The following is a 24,602-nucleotide window of genomic DNA, read 5'->3' as shown; positions in this document are numbered from 1 at the left end:
ACATCCACCTATTTACCTTCAGCTTGAAGAACATCAAGCAGTTATCTCCCCAACTAACACATAGGCAGTTATGGACCTAACCATCAGGGGTGTAAAGTACTTGAGTAATTTGTTACAATACTTAAGTACTGTTTTTGGGGATTTGTACTTTACTCAAGTATTATTAGGTTTGTATACTTTTACTCAATTACATTTCAGAGAAAATGTTAAAACAGCCAATCAAATCCCCATGGATGGAAAATTAACCCGCCCATACCCATGTTGATTGGTCCTTGTGCAAGACTAGAAAGAGGGGATATTTGATTAAACGCCTGCTATCAGAAGAATAGACAGTCAGAGTGACAAGCTACAGAAGATGGCCACAAATGATAGTACGAGTGATGAAGAGGACGGAACATTTCATTTCCCTGGAATACTTTTTAGTACTTTTTTACTTTTACTCAAGTGTGTTTTTAGCCAGATACTCTTGACTTTTACTTGAGTACGATTTTGAGACGGTACCCATACTTTCTAATTTCTGGGTACTTTACACCCCTGCTAACCATATCTACAAATACAAACCAAAACAACAAATACTGTATATTCTCAGACGGGGTCCCTAGAACAATATCTTATGGAAGTCCTCGACATGAAACATTTTGAGAACCATTGCAGTAGAACCTTGTTTACCACAGAAGCCATTGGGAATGAATGATAATTTACAACAGGGGTTCCCAACCTGAGGATCGAGATGTTTTAGGTCACAAAATATTTTTACTTTCACTTTGTTTACATTATTGGTTAGTGATAATGACTACTGACTATAACGGACCTTAAAAAACAACAACATTGATGTGATAACTGTTCTCTCTCTCTCTCTCATTCCAGAACTACATCTCAATGAAGATAGTGAAGCCATTCCAATGATGGCTTGACAATGAGAAGCAATGGAGTTGAGGGCAATTCAGACAAGACTAAGCCAACTGGACAATTGCTGCTTTGACCTTTTGCACTACATTACATTAGCATGTTTTTAAGCGTAAAATATATTGCACACTTTTCACTCATTCTATATTTGTATATGGAATATCACTTATTTTACACATTCAAATGTCATGCCTGTGATTAAAGTCAGTCTAATCAATATTTGTAAAAAAGAAAAGAAACAAGAAAAAAAAAATTATAAAAAGCATGAAACTATGTCTAGGCACAGCCCACTCTGTGGCGTCGATGTCAAAGTAGCTAGCTAGTATCTCAAACCAGACTCTCTGTGCAGCATTAGAAGATTGTGGAAGATAGAGGCCAGCTTGAGAGACTACTTTCTAGCTAATGCTACTAAGCCTATAAACTGGCGAGACGGCGAACGCCGATACTCATGGAAGCGGGTGATGATTTCGGGAGATGCAGAGAAGGGCGTCACGAGAAGCACCTACGTGACTTGCATATTCGTCCTACAAAATGTCCCATGTATGAGCAATGGTGATCACAATTCACCATTATAGCTCAGTCTGGTGCTGTGGGAAAAAAATCTCCCAAAGCCTTAAGATTTAAAAAAAATCCCCTCCAGAAATGCTTAAAACATTCTATATTGAATAACAATTTGTATAAATATGCTTTCCCCCCCATTGTTAAATAAACTACTGAAAATGCAGCATCTCAATTGGCAACAAGCACTCATTGATTTTTACCATTGTGCAGGGTCCAACGCAATCCCCCCCCCCCCCCCATTCATTGTCTATGGGGCAGCTTTGAATCCAAGTTCTCTGGTTTGAATCTTGACACATATTTAGATTTCCCTAGTCATGTTATTCCTATGGACTAGTGGTCACATCTTACGTTGACTGGTATTCCCTTTAAGTGGACAGACGTTTCCCACATATTCTAATAGGGAGGTGTAGTCTGACGTCACTGGTTGTTCCACCCGTATAGGGATTTATCATAGGGAAAATGGATTATCGGCTATTGTAACAATTCTGCCGCATGGAAATTGAAAAGCTTTAAATTTTTGCACAAAATGAGTTCCCCTCTATCACTAACATTATTGTTTAAGAATTTTTGGTTGAAATAAAACTTGGCGATTTTTCTTTGATTAATTGCGAATATCTTCATGTTGAGCTATAGATTGTGGATGAATAAGCACAGAAAGGTACACCATGCAAATGTTAATGCTTTATTTGTTTTAAATGAGATGATTTAGAAATGGGCAATGGGGAAATACATGGCGTTGGACAGAGGGTGGAACAGGAAAAACGGCAATGACGTAACCACTACACCTCCCTATACAGGAGGTAGCAGGACTGCAGCCTGACTCACTCCATTCAGTGAATCATGAAATAATTGTCTGAGTAGTTCAGTTTAAGTGATTTTATTGTGGGTAAAAACTTCAGTCTGAGCAGAGTACAGATACGATTTCTAATTATTGTACGGTAAATAACTTTAAAATCTGTAAATGAAAAAGCTACATTCAAGTATGTACAGGACATGTATTATGCAGAGGTAATTGTGTACATTATTACATCATTATGTAGAGCAGTGGTTCTTTCTGGGCCCCAAGGAACACAGTCAAACCAAAATCTCAAGGCACACCAACTTAGTCATGGTAATCAATTATGGAGATTGTCTCAAATGTCGTGATTGATTAAAACCTTTATTTACACTATGGTGAGCTCTGAGGTGAGGCCACCTCATTTACAGAACTGCGGAGTGTACAACAAAATAGAACAAAACAATGTGCAGTGCAATCGGTTAAAAACGGTGAATGAATCAGAGAAATTAAATCTTATTTAATAAAAATTCCGTAAGGGAAGGAACTTTAACTTTGACTGAATGTCATTCCAGGACTTTGGGGCTGCATAAGAGAGTGCTGTCCTGCCGAGTCCAGTACTAGTCCGTGGAACTAAGTGTGATCCAGTTACTAGATCGTGTTTGATGGGCTGGAGCATTCCTGTCCAACAAGGCAGCTATATACGGTGGCTGTTTGACTGTCAACGCCTTGAAATTGTACAAGAGCCAATGATGGTCTTGCCGAGCTGCCAGAGATTATATTGTCATTTGAGATGTTTCCCCTATGCAGTAAGATAACTATGCCTTGTTGATGTGCAGTCAGATTTCAGAAACATAGCTGAGAGAACAGTCATCTTTGTATTAATCTCTTATCTGGATTCATGTTCATTCATATATGAAGGTGCATAAAACATTTCCCATCCTAGTTATGAATCGGTGAGTTCTGACATGTATGTTGAATGGAAATGTATCCCGACTTATAAATATTTTATGAAGCCTTATGAGAAATGAATTGGTCTAACATTCCACGGCACACTTGATCTTGCTTCACGCCGGTTGACAACCGCTGCTCTAGAGAAACTCATCACATTATTCCATTTTCTCTGTACACTCATTGCAATGGTATGTTTTAGTGTTTTACCACAAAATTCTAATCTTAAAACATTTATTCAAGACAATCTGAGGTCAGTTATGATGGTCTTTATGTCATCCTATAAAAGTGTGTTCTTCACACAACGCACAGTATTTGTACACATTGAGCTGAGGGCTGCAGCTGCAGAGTTTATTCTTCCTGTGGACTACTGTGCTGCAGTAGTAAGGCCTCCAGCTCCGCCCTCCTCGCCAGGCTGTTGGCTTTGCCCTGGAAGCGTCCGTTCTTCCCCGCCCCCTTCCCTTGGAGCAGCTCCAGCACCCTGCAGAGGACATGGACGGTACAGTCACATTGGCTGATATGAGATATCGAGTACAAATGCAAGTTCAAAACGGATAGCTTTTGAGGATATCTTCAGATAAGTGGTATTGTGAGTGTAGAGGGGAACAAGCTACACGCTAAAGACCCACTGACGACACAACCGCGTCGACTGAAGGAATCTTATTTGTTCTTATCAGAGGTCCTTATTGCTATTATTCTGTTCACTTTACATTTATTTTAGAGCAACACACTCCCAATTAATAAGGTGACAAATGCCAATTGACCATAAAAATATAATTGACAATTCCAATTCTGATGCCACCTGCCTGACAATACGTCTGTGCATTCAGCACTGCAGGCTGATGACTGCTTTGAGTGGCGTGTTTCTTACCGTGGTCCCAACTCAGTCACTGGTCCGCTGGGACCGGCCAACAGAAACAGCCCAGGACCCTTCTCCTCCCCTACCGTCAGGAACACCAGCGTCTCCTGAGCACAGAAGAGAGAATGTCAGATACCAAAATGATTGTTTTATACGTAACAACATGCAACTAGACTATCGTCGTCTCACCGCGGTGCCTATTTCATTGGCGATGATGTTCATGAATTCGTTGTCGCCCTCTTTTCTGTGAGAAGGGGAGAGAAAAAACTAGACCCTTCACGTTCTGAAAGACATTAGCTATGCGTGACTCCTTTAAAAAGGAAAATGCTAACATTATGGGAAATGCCATTATGCGCTTACCATCTTCTCCAGAGTCTGACAAGAATATGGATACTAATTTCCTCTGTGTGCGTTCAGTAGAAGGCTGCAAGCTAGCCTAGCTTAGCACAGAGAATGGAAGCGGATAATAGTTCGCCAAAAACACCTATCCCGGCATTTTAAGCTAGGCTAGTGGCCCGTATCCTCTTCCATTAATTTCAAATAAGTTAGGCTATCTTGCAGCCGGAGAGCTTTATTTTTTTTTATTTTTCACTTTCTCCATTTTTTTTTCTCTCATCACAATGCCGTGCCAATTCTCCCCTCCCCTGTCTTGATCGTTGCTCGCATGTGCCCCCCACTGGCCGGTCGTAGGGAGGATAGAAGCCTTGCATCACATGTCCCCTCCGATACATGTGGAGGCAGCCAGTCACATCTTTTCACCTGCCAGCGCGGACTCTCATTGGCGAGGAGTAACGTGTGGGAGGCTCACACTGCCCCCGCCATTTTCCTGTCTTTGCTGTGCAGGCGCCCTGACCGACCTGTAGGAGTCGCTGTTTACAACAACCAGACTACCACCCATCGACTCTCCTCCCGCTGACTCTGCCTGACGGCCGGCCCAAGCCGGAGGCAACGCTGACAGCCGGATTCGATAACTGTCTCTTGCGCTAGTGACGAGCGCAATGTCCGCTGCGCCACCCAGCCGGATAGCTTTCTACTGAACGCACAGAGAGGAAACTGGTATCTATCTTGTCTGACTGTAGAGAAGATGGTAAGCGTTCCTTTACTTTAACATAAACCACTGTTTGAAGAGGCTCACTTGTGCAGGGTGAAGAAGTTGCCTCTCTGCGGGCTGCTCTTGAAGTTCTCTGCTATGAGGACCGCCATGTCTCGCAGCAGGCTCAGGTTATTCTACCAAATGAAGGCGTCTAATGGTTAAGAGGAATGGTAAACCAACAAGACTAATGCATGTTTAAAAAATATATGGGTTTAAAAAAAAAAAGGGTTTATACAGTGACTGCAGGTTTCAACAAGTCCAATTTAAGACTCAAGACCCTTTTTAATACCACTTAGAGCAAGATTTTACACAAATCTCACGACATATAAAAAAAAAAAAAAAAAGACAACTCATAGTGACACCGTTTCTCGCCAGACGCGTCAAGCTCCCGGTAGCCCAGCAAAAAAACGACTTGAAATAATATTAAATATCTTATTTTTGTAATAATCTCCTGAAAGCCGGGCTACCCCCCCTACCCAAAACATTTAATACATGTGCAAATGTATTATATACATACATTATATGTATATAATGTATGTAAATTAAAATACATTTTAATAAATGTTAAGACCTTAAATTGAGATACCCTGGACTATGAGAGAATGTTGGCTTACTTTCTGAATCAGCTTCACAGACTTCTGGAGTTTGTCCACAGCCTCAACATGGTCATCAGGCCCCGTTCTGTTCAACACAAAAACCAGCAACGAGTTGTCAGTTTGAGTCTCCTGATTCAAGACACGTCTTTTAGCCAGATTTTAAGGCCCGATGTGGCCTTGACTCATTTGAACATGGGAAAGAGTGTGTATATACGGTAGTCCTGTTGGTAGGTTGGTGCTGACTGTAAGTACAAGAGGGGGAAGAACCTGTCTAGTGCTTCCTGGTTTAGATCAGTAGTGTAGTCTAGGGGTACACTGGGGACACGGGAGTGTACTGCCTGCAACATTTAGAAAATTATATTGTACCACATTTCTTTTTATATTCTTGAGTGCTTGAATTGTGACAACTGCAGGAATGTTCACTGTTAATACTGCTATTTTAACTGACAAGCATATTTCTAACAATACTTGCACTCTTGAATCATAATAATCCATGTTCATTGAAACTGTAAAAGTAATTGGCTTAGTTTAAACCAATTGAATCAACGGCCTGGGCTGCAAATGAGGTGAAACATTTAGGGGGCAAATTTTACTCAGAAGGGCTCATTCGTTTTCAGGAATTGTGTTCAGGAAATTTTTTTATTTTTTTAACTGCGGTCTGCACTGCGTGCAAACGGGGTACCATCAGAGGCACCAATCTACAGACTCACCCAATTGTGAAATGGTTGACCACACTCCCGAACAGAGGACTGGTGTCGGCAATATAACTACATATTCAACACCTGACACAGAAGGAATGACACCTTACTTGACTATGGAGCAGGGACCCGACTGTAGAAGAAGGACATTAATTGGGACACAGTCTGGGAGAACATATTCCGCTCATCAAAGAGCATACCATACTCCAGTGTTGCGATACCATATGAAATATGTACCTACCGTAATTGCCGGACTATAAGCCGCACCTGAATATAAGCCGCACCAGCTAGATATAGAACAAAAAATAAATGTGTACATATACAAGCCGCACCCGTATATGGGAGAGCGCCCCTGGTGGCCGTTCGCTGTAAAAATCCATAGATTAGACGCATCGTTGTATAAGCCGCAGGGTTCAAAACATGGGTAAAAATGTGCGGCTTATAGTCCGGCAATTACGGTAGTCCGAATTGTGATCTGTGCTCTCTGGGTGCACCTGGTATGTTTAAGCATATGGTGTGGGGATTGTCCAGAAGTGGGAGACTTCTGGGGGGGCGTGGCCCTGGCTCTATCTAACCTGACTGGCAAGACGATCCCCAAAGAACCAATTACTCTATTGCTTAATGACTACTCGAATATAGATTTTACTGGAAAACAACGGAAATTGTGGCTAGCTGGGTTGACGGCAGCAAAGAAATTAGTAGTACAACGCTGGGTCCCGCGGCCCGCCCCATACACTATGCATGGTTAGAGTACGTCCTATATGTCATAATGCAGCGAGGTTGCATAGAGCCAGGGCTGGACGGTGGAGATGTGGAAGAGCTGCCTTCATGGTGGGAAGGTTATTAGGCAGGTAGAGAGTGAAGAGGGAGGACTCTGCACACAAAGACCGGGGAGAGAAGGAGGGGACAAGCTGGCGAGGGGTTGGTGGGTGGCTTGTGATTTTTTATTTTTGTTTTAATCTTTTGATAGGTTGATTGCTGAGTCACATTGACTGTTGAATTTGAACAGTCTTCAAATATCTTTTCAATAAAAAAATGTATGACATTTATTTCACTTCAGCCTGTGTGCGCTCCTCTCCTGACACCACGTTAACCTAACCTCACCCAAGATACTTTTTTGGGTGACCTTCTACTAGGGATGTCCGATATTATCGGCCTACCGATATTATCGGCCGATATCGGCATTAAAATGTGATATCGGAAAATATCGGTATCTGTTTTCAAATTTTTATTTTTTACATTTCTATAGAAATGATGTCCGATATTATCGGCCGATATCGGCATTAAAATGTGATATCGGTTGATATCGGTATAGGAAATTAAGAGTTGGACAATATCGGTATAGGTAAAAAAGCCAATATCGAGCATCCCTACCTTCTACCCGTATTGACACTACTAAATAAGATGTCATGTCCTACAGTATGACTTACTACTAATAGGCCCCTTATAACTTTATACCTGTATCACTGTACATATTAATATTACAACTCTGTACATGCAGAGTATGTGCTGTAGTGACTCACTTGAGGAGGGCCACCAGCGACCGCTCTGTGCTGTAGCTTTTCTCTGCGTACTTCAGAACCCGGTCTCCTGCCAGGAAGATCAAGTTGGTTTTGTTCTTCTTCCCCTTCTCTGTTCCCAGTAGCTTTATTACCTGGAATTCAGTCAATTGGTTTAACGCTTTCACTACCACACTACAGAAGGTTAACCCTGTCACTACCACACTACAGGTTAACCTTTCACTGCCACACTACAGAAGGTTAACCTTTCACTACCACACTACATAAGGTTAACCCTTTCACTACAACAATACAAAGCATTAACGCTTTCACTACTACCACACTACAGAAGGTTAACTTTTCACTACCACACTACAGAAGGTTAACCCTGTCACTACCACACTACATGTTAACCTTTCACTGCCACACTACAGAAGGTTAACCTTTCACTACCACACTACATAAGGTTAACCCTTTCACTACCACAATACAGAAGGTTAACCTTTCACTACCACACTACATAAGGTTAACCTTTCACTACCACACTACATAAGGTTAACCCTTTCACTACCACAATACAAAGCGTTAACGCTTTCACTACTACCACACTACAGAAGGTTAACCTTTCACTACCACACTACAGAAGGTTAACCTTTCACTACCACACTACATAAGGTTAACCCTTTCACTACCACACTACAAAAAGGTAAGGGGTGATGGTGGCTCGGGAGGTAGAGCAGTCGCCTGGTAATCTGGACGTTTCCAGTTAGATTCCCACACCTCCCCGTAAATGTCCAAACCAAATTCCCGATTCTATCCGGGAGCAGTGCAATAATATAGCTTTCATTTACAATACAACAATCACAGTGTGGGGTGTAATGAGTCTAAGCAGCAGAGTGTATTAAAAGGCTTTCGTGAAGATACGTTTTGTTTTTTTAAGCTTACTTTTTAAAGTGATCTAGCCTCCCTAATGTCCATAGGTAGAGTCTGGTCTGTTTTACCTGTAAATGACTGAGGTTAGACACATGGGTTCCACAGCACATGTTGGCGTCGACGCCCTCGATATCGACGATCCTGATTGGCCCTGCATGGTCGTCTGGCAGCCCGCGACTCCTCACCTGGTTCAGACGCAGGAGAAACCCAGTCAACGTACGGTACTACTGACAACGGGGCAGGTGATTGAACACCAGACAAATGCCGGCAGTTAAATGGATAGTTTGGACAAAATACTTGCTAGTAGTTTAGTTGATCTTAAGTCAACGACCCCGTTTGATGCCTGTCTGAAGCTCCCCGCATTGCTCGGAGCCGGGCCAGAACTCCGCCCACGGGACTCTGTGAGTAAACTAGTTAGATTAGACCCAACCTGATGTGGAAGTTGCAGGAAATTACAGCAAACAACTTTCTTTCTTTATTTTTTTAAAGATTTATTTTTTGGCGTTTTATCGCTTTATTTCTACTGGGCAGTCCAGTAGGGAGAGACAGATGAGGAATGGGAGACAGAGTGGGGGGAAGACATTCGGCAAATAACGACGGGTTCGGGAGCCGAACCCGGGTCGGCCGTGTCGCGGCTGAGTGCGCTATGTGGTTCGCCACTGGGGCGCCCCAAACAGCTTTCTTTATTGCCAATTATTTTGCGTCCCGGACAGGGGCCACAGCCCCCCCTCCAGACCACCCCTTAGTTGAGCAGCAGCTCCCCCCCCCCCCGCCTCCGGACCACCCCCTAGTTGAGCCACAGCCACAGAGTTTCGGTAAAGTTCCATTCCATAATGATGCACACAAGCAATCTTATTTTTCTTCTTGTTCAAAAACAATTGTACAGCGGCATATAACAAAAAAGATTAAAAATATATAAAAATAACCATTCTTTCATTTGGCGGATTTATACATACAAATAAATTGGATAGTTAAATAAGCTAGATTCTTGCTGGAAAATAAGAAAGACCAAAAGATCAAAGCATTAGAAAAAGGCCAAAAGCCAAGACAAAACAGAGAATATACCTTCAGACATTACTGTAATAAGAGTAACACTTTGAACTTATATATCATCTTCATCCTCCCTCGGACCCTTTGAGTATCCAACACCGGTCCCCATGTCTTATCAAACACCTTTCTCCGTACTGTATTTTTAAATCTAAGCCTCTCTAAGTAGAGGGTCTCACCCAGCTCTCTCATCCACATTTCAAATGAGGGTGCTGCATCAGACTTCCAGAGTCTCAAGATGAGCTTTTTAGCCAACACAGCACCTAGATATATCGGCCATTTTTCATTGCCAGAGTACCTAGAAGCATCATCGCTAGAGCCCAAAATGGCCACTAAGGGGCAGGGTTCCCACTGTTTATTAAAAGCTTTTGAATAAAAGTCAAATATATCAGACCAGAACGTGTGTAAGTTGGGACAAGACCAGAGTAGATGTGTAAGGGTACCATCTTGTGGGGCAGCTTTGGCTCAGGGGTAGAGCGGGTCGTCCAATGATCGAAGGGTTGGTGGTTCGAATCCCGCTCAAGCCCATGTCCATCCCATTGCCGTTGTGTCCTTGAGCAAGACACTTAACCTACTTGCCTCGTATGAATGTGTATGCATGTGAATGAATGTTGGTGGTGGTCGGAGGGGCCGTAGGCGATGATTATTCGCCACGCTTCCGTGAGTCTGCCTCAGGGCAGCTCTGGCTGCAATTGTAGCTTACCACCACTGGTATGACTGTGTATGAACGAATAATGGACTCTGTAAGCGCTCTGGGGTCACTGGGGTGTCATGAAGAGCGCTATATAAATCCAATCCATTATTATTATTATTATTATTATTATTATTATCTTGATTTTTACATTTGTCACACAATGCTGATACGCTAGGATACATCTCATTCACTTTCACCTTTGAGTAGTGCAACTTGTGTATCACTTTAAATTGAATCAAGTTAATTCTAACATTTACAGAGCACCGGTGAATATTTGTAAGACACGTTTCCCAGAATTCCTCATTGAGGGGTATCCCTAGTTCTGACTCCCACTCAGTCCTATATCTTTCTCTGCTAACTGTTACCTGATTGAAAAGTGTCTGGTATATTTTTGACACCGCCCCTTTACTACCTGGTCTAACATTAATTATATTTTCCAGTGCTTGATGCTGAGGAATGCTAGCTCGTAGCTAACCGGAGCTAACGCAGAACAGGATGGTAAAGCAAATATAATGACTTCCTTTCTGGGGTTTTCAAAATAAAAGTGCAATGTTTATAGCAGCGGAAAACGTTTATTTTGTACATTATCTAACGTTAACACGAACCTAAACTAACTTTAGGTTAGTTGTAACGTTAGTTTAGGTTCGTGTTAACGTTAGATAATGTACAAAATAAACGTTTTCCGCTGCTATAAACGTTGCACTTTTATTTTGAAAACCCCAGAAAGGAAGTCATTATATTTGCTTTACCATCCTGTTCTGCGTTAGCTCCGAGCGTCCAGTAGTTAGTAGTATATTATCAATACCAGCCATTGGATTACTGTTTTCTAAATTGGGGAGGCTTTTAATCGTCAAGGTAAGAGGATTTTAAGTCATGGTATCCATAAACTTCAATCGGTTCGGATCCTTTGAAGGAATGAGAATATCAACAAACCTGTAGGGAACGTCACGCTACTGTCCTGCCTCACTTCCAGTGATGAAGCTAAGCTATGCTAATGGAGCGACTGTTCCCAAAGCTAAATGCACGCACAGAGACAAAAAAGGTATGCATCTTCTTGTCTAACTCCAGGGAAGATGTTAAATAAGCTAATTTCCCAAAATGTTGGAGTTTTCCTTTAAACATTCTTGATTTGGGGGATTGGTAGTTCCCATGAAATCTGAAGTTGTTCAAACGACAACAGCGATCCACCTTGAATTAAATCACACAGCCGAGTGAAACCTTGTTGGCTGCGTCACAGTCACGAAAGGGGCTACTTAATTCATTAATCCAATCCACTTTATTTATAGAGCACATTTAAAAACAACAACGTTTACCAAAGTGCTGTACAAGTCCCACAACATAAGATAAAAAAAAAAAAAAAAAAAAAAAATTCGAAACTTCGAATTAAAATCGAAGCTCGGCCCCGAAGCTTCGATTGCCAAAAAAAGCTTCGAAGGTCAGCCCTAGTGTACAAGTTGTTTAGTGAGAGAATGATGGCAATGAGCTTCAATCAATCAATGTCACATCAATGTTAAAAAACTGTGTCAGCATTAATATATGAGAATAATGTGATATGTGTGCGCTGGGCTGCTCCTAAGAATGTGGTGTGTGTATGTGTGTGCGCTGTAGAGCTGTCCCCGAAGCCTGTTTTTGGGATTCTAACATATCCAATAGAAGAGCGCCCTTTACGATCGCGTGACATTGTTCAGAAAGTTTGGTGCACTTGACAAATTGCAGTGTGAAAGCAAACCGAACCAAATGAAGAATGCAACAATGTTGCAACTTCACCCCCGAATCGCAGAGTTCAAGTTTCAAGTTTCTTTAATAGTTGTCATACAGAAGTACAGAATACTTTTATACAAAATGCTTCTTACTGTTGCGCTCCAGAGACTGTGCAAGACAAGATAAGTATAAGTATAAAAAAAATTAGGTCACAGTGTTCAGTTTAGACATATGTACAATGTTCGATGCAGAATAGACGTAGTTACCATACAATATACAATACTGTGCAGTGTACTAATATACAATACTATATAGTGCAAGGCAGAAATGGAGAAATGGGACGAGGTGCAATTTAGGTACAATTCACAGTAGGTGTACGAGTTGTAGTGCAAATCCTTTATCAATAAATATAAAGTGTAAGTGTGTTTGTGTGATCTAAAGTGTGGAGAGTGGGTGCTGCAGTGTGTTGTTTGTTTGAGTGAGTGTGTGCGTGTGGGTGTGTGTGCTGTGTGCATTTGATGGTTGTTGCATAGTGATTATTGTTCGTTTAGCAGCCTGATGGCCTGGGGATAGAAGCTTCTTCTGAGTCTTTCTGTGCTCGCCTTAAGACTCCGGTATCGCTTGCCTGACCGCAGCAGTTCAAAGAGGCAGTTGTTCGGGTGGCTCGAGTCCTTAATAATTCTCTTAGCCTTCCCCTTGCACCGCTTGTTGTAAATGTTCTGGAGGGTGGGAAGCCCCCCTCCAATTGTGCGTTCGGCTGAACGTGTCACTCTTTGTAGTCTGCTACGGTCTTGTGCAGTGCTATTCCCAAACCAGGAGGTGATGTTGCCGGTCAGGATGCTCTCTATTGTGCATGAGTAGAAGTTCCTAAGGATCTTCTGACTGACTTGGAACTTCCTTAGGCGCCTGAGGAAGTAGAGGCGTTGTCGTGCCTTCTTCACAACACTGTCAATGTGTGTGGTCCATGTCAAGTCCTCGGATATGTGGGCTCCGAGGTACTTGAAACTGTTCACTCTCTCAACCGGTGCCCCGTCGATGCTGAGGGGGCTGTAGTCCTTGACCCCCGACCTCCTGAAGTCCACAATCATAGTCCATCAAACTATATGTGAAAGCGACCTTAAACAACTACCGTCCTATCTCCAAGTTACCCTGCTTAGCAAAAGTCTTGGAGTCTTTAGTAAATAATCAACTTAAGTCCTTTCTCTCAAATCACTCCGTACTAAGCCCACACCAATCCGGGTTCAGAGCTAATCATAGCACATTATTGGCCATCTCTTTAGTTACTACGGTTATGGTTTCAACCAGCTAATCACCCAACCCACAAGGGTATGCGATTCAACACAAACCACCATTGACCTCATTCTGACCTCTGACAAGTCCATGATCTTCAACAAAGGGGTGATAGCATGCGGGTTAAGTGATCATCTGGCAATAAATAAATGGATGAGTAAGAACTTCCTGAAACTAAACGAGAACAAAACTGAAATTCTAATTATCTGCCCCAAAACTAAAAAAGAAACATTAATAAAGAACCTGGGAGGACTAACCCCTTGGATCAAATCTGAGGTCACTAGTCTCGGGGTTATCATAGATTCAGAACTGAACTTCAATTCTCATATTAGCAAAGTGACGAAAACATCGTTCTTCCATCTCAGAAATATAGCAAAACGACCATTTATTAATCAGAACGATGCTGAGAAGCTAATTCATGCATTCATATCTAGCCGGTTAGACTACTGTAATGCACTTTTCACAGGTCTCCCTAAGAAAACCACAGAGAGGCTTCAGCTAATCCAAAACTCTGCAGCCCGACTGCTAACTAGAACCAAAAGGAGAGAGCACATTAGTCCAGTCTTAGCTGCTTTACACTGGCTTCCTGTAACATTTAGAATTGACTTTAAGGTCCTTCTCCTTACATACAAAGCTCTAAATGGACAGGGACCTAGCTACATCGCCAACACTAATAAATTACACACCAGCAAGAACACTGCGATCATCAGCTGCTGGACTACTAGAGGCTCCCAGAAACAGTCAAAAGAGGATCGGTAATGCAGCCTTTATCAACTATGCCCCAAAACTGTGGAACAAACTACCCCAAAACATCAGAGAAGCCAACTCGCTAGACATCTTTAAAAGACAGCTTAAAACCCATCTCTTTGCTCAGGCATTTCACTGTGGGGTAATGCAGGCAAATATTTGAAGATAGATATCTGCTACCACCTAGTGGCAAGGGGAAATATTACTATAGAAACATCAGGGATATCCTGACACAAATTGTACTTACCTGCACTATTCTTACCCTGCCTACTTTTATACACTGCCTATCAAATTCATGTGTCGGTTCTATGCTAATTTTATCTCACTACCTCCTACTGTATGCACTGTAATTTTAAGAGAACTATTTTATCACACTTTTTACTTCTTACTGATGCCTATTTTTAAACTGAATCCTTTTAAACTATTTTTATTATTTGTATTACTGAATCAAACTGTAAACAGAGAGCCTATTGGGATGCTAGATCCTAATGTGAAACACTGATTTACCATACCTTGCTATCGGACTATCTTTTTATTATTATTATTTTTTTTGTATGCTCGTTATTATTATTATTATTATTATTATTATTATTCTTAGCCTACCTACTTTCATACACTTCCAATGAAATTCATGTCGGTTCTATGATGTTAGAGTGATGCCCTGTTGTTGTGAGCGACACACTGCTCTGTTGTTCTATAAGGTAACTTAGAACTGTACTTTGTAAAGAAACTCAAAGTGTTAAGAGCGATGGAAACTCAAAGTACTAAGAGCGATACACTGCTCTGTTATATATTTTTCTTTATTGAACAATCTTATCACACTTTTTACTGTCCATTCTATCTTATAATTTTTTGCCTATTTTAAACTGAATCAAACGGCACTTTTTTACTCTCTAATCTATTCTATTTTATTATTTGTATTGCTGAAGAACTGTGATTTGCCTAACCTTGCTACCTCTCTATCTCTTTGTATTTACATTTAACATTTTTTTTTATGCTCGCTTATGCCTGTATTTTTTACTGTTATGAAGCACTTTGAACTGCAACCTCTGTATGAAAAGTGCTATACAAATAAGGTTATTATTATTATTATATGATTTTCTGTACCCGCAAAAAGCTAAAACAAAAGGCCGGCTGTCACAAAACAGTCACATCTAGGGACCTCAAAACCTACTCTAGAAGAGAGGCATTTAACCAAGAACTGGAGAGCATGGACTGGTCAGATGAGCTCAGTGGTACACAGTTTGAAGAAACATGGCTTGGATTCAAAACCAAATTCACAACAATACTTAACATGGCACCCCCAGGCGGCAGTGGCACAGTGGGCAAGGCGCTCGCCACTAACGCAGGAGATGCTGGTATCTAGCCCAGCTCTCGGCGTTGCTACCGGTTTGGCCGGCCATCATACTAACACAATTGGCAGTGTTAGAGGGTGGGAAAGCCGGTGGGTGGGGATTGGACGTTGTGGATAGCGACTCCTACAGGTCGGTTGGGTGACGCCTGTACAGCAGAAACAGGAAGTATCAGGGGCAGCGTGAGCCTCCCACCACAGAGTTCGAGCTGTCTGGTGAAAAGATGCAACAGGCTGCCTCCTCGTGTACCGGAGAGGACACGTGATGCAAGGCTTCTATCCTCACTACAGCCGCCCAGTGGGAGGCATAGTCTAGCATCGTTCAAGACAGGGGAGGGAAGAAAGTGGATAAAAAAAAAACACAACATGGCACCCCTAAGAACCACCAGGGTTAAAAATCGTGCTGAGCCATGGATGCACACTGAAATACTGACCGCTATGAAAACCAGAGACAAAAAATGCTCTGAACTTAATAAAAGTCAGACAAAGGGCGGCCGAGTGGCGCAGTGGGCAAGGCGCTCGCCACTAACGCAGGAGATGCTGGTATCGAGCCCAGCTCTCGGCGTTGCTAAGGGCTTGACCGGTCGTTCATACTACCACAATTGGCAGTCGTAGAGGGTGGGAAAGCCGGTGGGTGGGGATTGGACGTTGTGGACAGCGACTCCTACAGGTTGGTTGGTGCGCCTGTACAGCAGAATCAGGAAGTATCGGGGGCAGCATGAGCCTCCCACGCGTTACTCCTCGCCACTGAGAGATTGCGCTGTTCAGGTGAAAAGATGCGACAGCTGCCTCCTCGTGTACCGGAGGGGACACGTGATGCAAGGCTTGGTCCTCACTGCAGCCGACCAGTGGGAGGCATAGTCTAGCAACGTTCGAGACAGGGAATTGAAGGGAGAATTGGCGAGGCGAAATTGGGAAAGGAGAAAAAGTGGACCAAAAAATAAATAAAAGTCAGACAAAGCTTTCCAAAAGCTCAAACAGTGAACTCCAAGCCCACGTGGTTGAACTAAAAATTCAAAGAAACAGACTAAAAATGTCATCAATGACAAAACTGAGGAAAACGAAAAACAAACCATGCAAACTTTGGAAATTACTCAATAATCAACTAGGCTGCAGTAAAAAAAACTTAAAACCAGATTCTCAAACATAAACATAAAGACAGACAACACGCTCATCACAGACAAGCTGGATGTAGCCAATTACTTAAACATTTTCTTCACAAACATAGCCACAACACTGGTAAACAAACTACCCTCCCACTCAGGGCATTATGGGGTAGAACACATAGTAGCATACTACAAAAACCTAAGGGTCTGCAAAGACGACTTCGAACTGGAAATGGTAACAAAAAACTGAGCGCCCTCCAACCTAACAAGGCCACTGGCCATGACAACATCCCCTCCAAATTCCTCAGAGACTCAGCAGCCGCCATCACCCCAGTCATCACACACATAATAACCCTCTCCATAAAACAGGGACACGTCCCTAAGGACTTCAAAATTGCGAGAGTGACCAATCTGCACAAAAAGGGCAGCAAATTAGTCCCAGGCAACTACCACCCTGTTTCTATTCTTACCTCCATCTCGAAAGTCATGGAAAAAATTGTCTACGAACAGGTTGAAAAGTACCTAGCGGAAAAAAATCTAATCTACGAATTCCAATCTGGCTTCAGAACATCCCACTCCACTGACACATGCCTTCTCTATTTGAACGACCACATCAAACAAGAGATGGACGCGGGCAAATACTGCGGCATGGTCATGCTGGACCTACAAAAGGCCTTCGACACTGTCAATCACTCCATTCTGATTGACAAGCTAAAAGCAATTTTTTGATAGTTTATCAGTCAAGTCAAGAGTTTTATTTGTCACGGCATACAAGTATACAATGAAATGCGGGTGGTCTTGCCCGCAACGATGTGCAATACAGTAGTAACAACATATAATAGAATCCAATAAAACAACATTGTGCAATAAACAGGTAACATAGTAGGGCATCTAACTACCATAAGTAGTTCTAGTTTTAGTGTGGCTCGATGAGAAATTTACATTTCAATTCCATGTGGACAACCTTGCCTCCAAGTTGCGACAGGAAATTGGCTTCCTATACAGAAACAGAACCAGCTTTCATTTAGTTCAGGGGTGGGCAATTAACTTTTACAAGGGGCCACATGAGAAACCTGAACTGTGTTGGAGGGCCGAACCAATGATAACTTGAACTTAATTCTGCTCAATATTCATTATCTCCCATTATAAAAATTGACAGCAGGCCGGACACCGACGCCCAAAGGGCCGGAAGTGGCCCGTGGCCCGTAATTGCCCAGGAGTTTAGTTAGTAGGAAGAGAGTTGTCGAAGCAGTTTTCTTATCAGTCTTGGACTATGGTGATGTAATTTATAAGCATGCTGCGGCCTCAACCCTTAAATCCGTGGACTCTAGTCTGTATATCACTCTGCCCTCAGATTCATAACTAATGATAGATATGACATTCAGGTCATTCTTCTTCATTATTCAAGTGTTCTTGCTAACCGGTCTGAAGCAGAATTTACACCTAATTTGGGTGTAAAAGCTCACACAAACATTTCATAGACCTACAAATGCAGTGCCCCAATCATTGTGTATTGCACAGCCACATGTTTTACATCCAGGTGACATCACAAGTGTGAGGGTTCTCTCTCCAATATGCAGCTTGGTGCGTGTTCACGAATACTGACTGAACTATCCTGTGGCACAACAGGAGTAACATGCTCATTCTTAAAACAGGTGGCATTCTCCTCGACATTCTCACCGGCCCACCCGTACTGAAGTTGTGTGCATGTAGGCAATTCAGAATTGTCAAGTGTTTTGGATTAAGGCTTTCACCAAATGACATGTATACTTAAATAAATAAATGGTGCATTTATAGAGCTTTTATCCAACGCGCTTCACAATTTGTTCCAAACATTTTAACCATTCACTCACACATTCACACAGACGGCGGAGGCAACCATGCAAGGTGGCGGCTAGGGCTGACCTTCAAAAAAAATGTGGCATTCGAAGCTTCGGGGCCGAGATTTGATTTTAATTCGAAGCTGCGAGATAAAAAATAAAAATAATAATAATTTATTTTATTTTTCTTTTCTTTTCTTTTCATGTTGTGGGACTTGTACAGCACTTTGTTCAACGTTGTTGTTTTTAAATGTGCTCTATAAATAAAGTGGATTGGATTAATTAATTAAATTAATAATGAGTCGGGAGCTGCGCTGCCTGCTCTCCGTTACACAGCCAACAACATTACATTACATAATTATGTTGCAATCTTCGTCTTTGATTGATTGATTGAAAACTTTATTAACAGATTGCAGAATGGGTACAATACAGTACAGCTCAATACACACAATTGTTAAGGGGATGCAGACCAGAGAAAGACTTTCGTCTTGTTTACATCAGGGTCCCCCATTTTCAATTCATCAGGACATATATGACATACAGATAGTCAGTACTGCTACATCTATACATTTATGACATACCAGATTTGCAAATACAGTACTGTTTGTGATACAGAAGGAGTCAGGAAAAGGGAGTATATACATTTGACGTAGAAACTGTACATTGGAGGAGGTTGGGTGGGGGGGGTTGGGTACACTGGGATATTGACAACCATACTGGGTAATCTACATTGGAGGTGGTTGGGGGGGGGGGCACACTGTATAAACAAGCAAAACTGTACATTGAGGGGGGGGGGAGACACTGTACAAACAAACAAAATTGTACATTGGACTATTGACAAAACCATACTAGGTAAATGACTAGGTAAATGACTGAGTCAACCAGATCCGTGACGCAGCACGGTATTCCCCGACGCAGAATAGCGTCGAGGTACGTGGTGAGCTACTGGAGCCCCCTCGAATGCTACTCTTATTTGTACACTCTCAGAATTACACATTATGGCACACATACCTTACTAGGACTGATCAGATCAAAGTGTTCCCACATTTGAGAACGGCTTCTCTTCTTAGCTGGCTCCATGATGATCAAAAAACAACTCTGATTGATTGATTGAATTGATTGATTGATTGATTGATTGATTCTATAAAGCAAACAATTATATAAATATTTATATGTAGTTAATAGAGACAACGGCAGAATTCGACTTAATTTTTTATTAAGACATGTTTTTATTAGGGCTGTCAGTTTATCGCGTTAATTAGATTAATTAATTACACAGCAAATTATCGCGTTATGAAAATTAACTCAAAATGTATTACAATTTTTTTTTTTTTTTATCTCATTCATTCAATAAGAACGTAGAATACACATTTACAGACTTTTTTTTAAATATGGTCCATTTGCATGTTTTTGGTATCTGATTCTAGGGACATCTATGGATCTCAGGGAATGTATTCCCAGTGTCAGAAATACTGTGTCTGTTACTAGGCTTGAGTAAATTGTAATGAACCAAATGAGAATATCAATACATTTTTTTTTATCTTTGACTGTGATTAACACCATGCTCAAATTGACCAGACCTGAAAAATCTAAGCAAATTAATAGATGGAAGATGATTAAACAGAAGGTTTTGTAGATACAGTACTGAATTCTTCCATCCGAACACATGCAATTTGAAATATGATTATAGAATATAGAATATCAGGCATAAAATGGGTATGCGATTAAAATGCGATTAATTAGATTAATTAATTAATTACAAATCCTGTCATTAATTAGATGAATTTTTTTTATCGCCTGACAGCACTAGTTTTTATATGGGTCGGGACACTATAAAAAATACTATAAAGAATTGTCAGTGCTGTAAAGTTTAAACCTTTTTAAATCTTAGACAAACGAAACACTTTGCTTTCATGAAATATTGTAAGCCGTCATTTGAGGCTTTATAAAAGTGCGTGCCTGGACATTGTTTCCCTATTTTTATGTATGATATCAGAGGTTACAGCACCCAGTGTCAAGTCTAGTGAGGTGAGCGCGTTCTACTACTTTTTTCATAGGCTTTATAAAAGCAGCACAATGAACACATCTGTCAGTGCCGAGTCCGACCTTATCTTAAATAACAAACGGCATTGCTTGTTGTAGTTAACAAAGAGAGTCAGAGTTGATTTAGCAGGTAAAAAAATAAAAATAAAAAAAAACATTGAATGCCACCATTGTGGAGCGAGAATAGCCTGCTTCGCTTTGATGACCCCCAGATGACTCTCTGCCCCTGCAGACTGAGTTCATACTAGATCAAAAGTATAGGCGCATGATACAGTCACTTGTATGGTATCATCAGCGTACAGACCTTCTCCACGGCCGGGTCGTCTATGGAGAGAAGCTGCACGTTGACAGGGACCTGAGCTCTGATCTTCTCGTTGACTGAAGCCTCCAGCGCCTCCAGCTGGTCGGCCTTCATACAGGAGGTGTCCAGCTCTATGGAGCTACGCTGACGCCCCAACTCCCTGGGACCAGAGAGAGAGAGAGAGAAAGATGTTGTTAGTAGGGCTGTCTTAAATACTTCGAAGCTTCGTTCGATGGGCATGGGATTCGAATATGAAAATAAGATTTTTTCTAAATCAACTCTGCCTCTCTTTGTTAATTACAACAAGCAATGCTGTTTGTTATTTAAGATGAGGTCGGACTCTGCACTGGCAGATTTGTGTTCATTGTGCTGCTTTTATAAAGCCTCAAATGACGGCTTACAATATTTCATGAAAGCAAAGTGTTTCGTTTGTCTAAGATTTAAAAAGGTTTAAACTTTACAGCACTGACAAAGTTGAACAAAGTGCTGTACAAGTCCCACAACATCAAAAAGATTTTTTTTCTCTTTTTAATTTCAAAGCATCAATTAAAATTGAATCTCAGCCCCGAAGCTTCGAATTCCAAAAGAAAAATCGAAAGTCAGCCCTAGTTGTTAGTTTGAAGGAAGAAGGGGAAACTCTTGAGTTAAAGGATCACGGCAACGTTATGAGAAATGTGCTTACAGTCTTCTCCAGAGTCAGACAAGAAGATGGATACCAATTCCCTTTGCGTTCAGTAGAAAGCTATCCGGCTGCAAACTAGCCTAGCTTAACAGAAATAAATTAAAGCGGATACAGACATGCACACATTTCCCATAATGTTAGTGTGTTCCTTTTTTTATTTTTTTTGTATCTCTCTTTCTCCGATTTTTCTCTGTTTTCTCCCCGTCCCAATTTAGTCGTTGTGCCAATTCCCCCCCTTCCCCTACCTGGTTGTTGTGCGCATGTTCTCCTACTGGTCGGTACAAGGGAACCCTGAAGTATCCGCACGCTTCCTCCGACACGTGCGGCGACAGCCAGTGGCTCTCTTCTCACCTGGCAGCGAGGGCTCTCATTGGTGAAGTGTAACGCGTGGGAGGTCACGCTGCCTTCCTCAAGTCCTGCCTCCGCTGAGCAAGCGCCCAGACCTGACCTGTAGGCGTCGCTGTCCACAATGCCAGTTTCCCACCCACAGCTTCCCTCCCCCTAACCCAGCCAAACGAGTTAGTATAGCGATCAGCCCAAGCCAAGGCAATGCTGACTCCGGGAGTCGAGACCGCAGTCTCTTGCATTGGTGACGAGCGCAATCTCCGCTACGGCACCTGACCGCCCGGTGTGTTCCTTTAAGGTGGAATGTTCAGTCAGTGCTCAGTGTTACCAGGATGTAGTCTTGTATCCAAACATCGATTCAGCCAAGGCTGTGATCAGGTGTTGACCTACAGTAAGTATAAAGGAAGACAATATAATTTCATTTCATCACATGTACATCAGTGGTAGAGACCGAAACAAAGTGGGGTTCAGTGCTATGCTGCTGTACATGCAATACAGATGTGTTATTATTATTATATCAGAAAATATCTGGGAGCTGCCCAGTACAACCACAGTCTAACACTGTTGGCCACTGAGCAGCTCCACTAAAGCTCAAGGGCCCTTAAAATGGTAAATGGTGGCGGCCGGGTAGCGCAGCAGACTAAGCGTCTGTCTACCACCACAGAGACAGTGGGATCGAATCCAGCTGTGGTGCCTCCGGCTTGGCAGACCGCCCATACTAACACCTATCTCAAACCCTGCCCCTTTTCTTGATCCTCCAATTACAGCTGTCGCTTACCTCGGACAAACTTTGTTTGTACGAGGAAGTCAGAGGTAAGCGACAGCTGTGATTGGAGGATCAAGAAAAGAGGGCAGGGTTTGAGATAGGTCCATTGGCAGTGTTAGAGGGTGGGGAGCCGGCGTGGGTGGGTCCTGGTCGTTGTAAAACAGCGACTCCTACAGATCGGTCGGGGCGCCTGCACAGCAAGGTCGGTCCTGGGAGAGGTAGTGTGCTCCTTCCACACGTTACACTCCCCCAGTGAGAGTCCGCGCTGCCAGGTGAAAAGAAGTGGGGATTGGCTACACATGTGTCGAAGGAAGCATGTGATAGTCTCCGCCCTCCCAGACCGACGGTAGGGGGCAGAGCACACAACAACCAGGTAGGGGATTGGGAATTGGCATAACGACTAACATTGGGATGGGAGAAAAATGGAAAAAGAAAGGGGGGGAAAAAGAGAAAGTAAAAAAATAAAAATAAATGGTAAATGGTGCATTTATATAGTGCATTTATCCAAAGCGCTTTACAATTTGTTCCTCACATTTTAACCATTCACTCACACATTCGCATACCGACGGCAGAGGGCAACCATGCAAGGTGTCAACCTGCTCATCTGGAGCAGTTAGGGGTTAAGTGTCTTGCTCAAGGACACTTCGACACGCTGCCGGGGATGAGTGGGAATCAAACCGGGAACCTCCGGATTACCGACGACTGCTCTACCTCGTGAGCCACTGCCCCATTTTCAATTCATCAAGACATTTATGACATACAAATATACGGTACTGTGTAAGAAAGAGGTCATAAAAAAATTGCAATCCGAAGGAAGAAACTGTACATTAGAGGGCGTTGGGTGGGGGGGGGTTGACATTTACAGGGGCCAGTTTCTAATTGTAGCCACCCCTAGGTGGTTTTGAAGGAGAGTAGTGATTCACATTCCTTTACGGCTGTGGGTAGGGCGTTCCACATTATTGTGGCATAATTGCGAAACGGGTGTCCCTTGTTTGAGCCGAATCTGGGTTGAACATGATTTGTGGAACTCCCTCTGGTGTTGTGGTCGTGGACTTCACGGACTTTAGGAAGTATTTCGACAGGTACATGGGTATCTTTGTGGTGTATTGCATCTTGTAGACCAGGCCCATTGCAAGTAGCTGTACTCTGTACTGTGTCATCTACTCTAAGTCATCCTAGATTGTCAAAATGGGCAGGGGTGAGGTGTGTTTTAAGAGTATTGATTGATTGATTGAAAAGTTTATTAACAGATTGCAGAATGGGTACAGTACAGCTCAATACATACAATTGTTAAGGGGATGCAGACCAGAGAAAGACTTTCGTCTTGTTTACATCAGGGTCCCCCATTTTCAATTCATCATAACATATGACATACATGACATACAGATAGACAGTACTGCTACATCTATACATTTATGACATATCAGATTTGCAAATACAGTACTGTTTGTGATACAAAAGTGTCCAGAAAAAGAGTGTATATACATTTGGCGTAGAAACTGTACATTGGAGGAGGTTGGGTGGGTGGGGTGGGGTTGGGTGGGTTGGGTGAGGGCTGTACATTGGAGGTGGGGGGGGGGGTTGGGTAGGGGACACACACACATTTTACACTGTACATTGGAATACTGACAAAGCCTTACTTGGTCATTTACTGTACAACTAGGTTAGGACATTTGTAGGGGCCAGTTTCGAATTGCAGTCTCACGTAGGTGTTTTTTTGAGAGTGTTTTTGAAAGTGGGTAGTGATTCACATTCCTTTACAGCTTTGGGTAGGGCGTTCCACATTGATGTGGCATAATTGCGAAACGTGTTTAGTCCCTTGTTTGAGCCGAAACTGG

The 24,602-nt window shown here is 42.4% G+C and overlaps 2 protein-coding genes across 2 annotated transcripts in view; one reads left to right on the top strand and one right to left on the bottom strand.

Moving 5' to 3' along the window:
• myof (myoferlin) overlaps positions 1-1,140 on the top strand; it is a 116,225-nt gene extending 115,085 nt beyond the window's left edge. The window contains 1 exon segment of the mRNA XM_084323490.1: positions 868-1,140. Coding sequence (XP_084179616.1) covers positions 868-906 — 39 coding nt within the window. The 3' untranslated portion in view covers positions 907-1,140.
• A 1,566-nt stretch (positions 1,141-2,706) lies between these two features.
• The window catches only part of aarsd1 (alanyl-tRNA synthetase domain containing 1), a 63,236-nt gene continuing 41,340 nt past the window's right edge, over positions 2,707-24,602 (bottom strand). Inside the window, exons 4-12 of the mRNA XM_084323487.1 lie at positions 22,327-22,384; positions 20,975-21,131; positions 8,940-9,056; positions 7,963-8,093; positions 5,760-5,826; positions 5,188-5,279; positions 4,242-4,296; positions 4,065-4,159; positions 2,707-3,674 (exon numbers count right to left, since the gene is read on the bottom strand). Coding sequence (XP_084179613.1) covers positions 3,545-3,674; positions 4,065-4,159; positions 4,242-4,296; positions 5,188-5,279; positions 5,760-5,826; positions 7,963-8,093; positions 8,940-9,056; positions 20,975-21,131; positions 22,327-22,384 — 902 coding nt within the window. The 3' untranslated portion in view covers positions 2,707-3,544. The remainder of the gene's footprint in view (positions 3,675-4,064; positions 4,160-4,241; positions 4,297-5,187; positions 5,280-5,759; positions 5,827-7,962; positions 8,094-8,939; positions 9,057-20,974; positions 21,132-22,326; positions 22,385-24,602) is intronic.

The sequence above is a fragment of the Notolepis coatsorum genome (assembly GCF_963971535.1).
Source record: "Notolepis coatsorum genome assembly, chromosome: 10".
Lineage (NCBI taxonomy): Eukaryota > Metazoa > Chordata > Actinopteri > Aulopiformes > Paralepididae > Notolepis > Notolepis coatsorum.
This window is presented reverse-complemented; position numbering and strand designations above follow the sequence as displayed.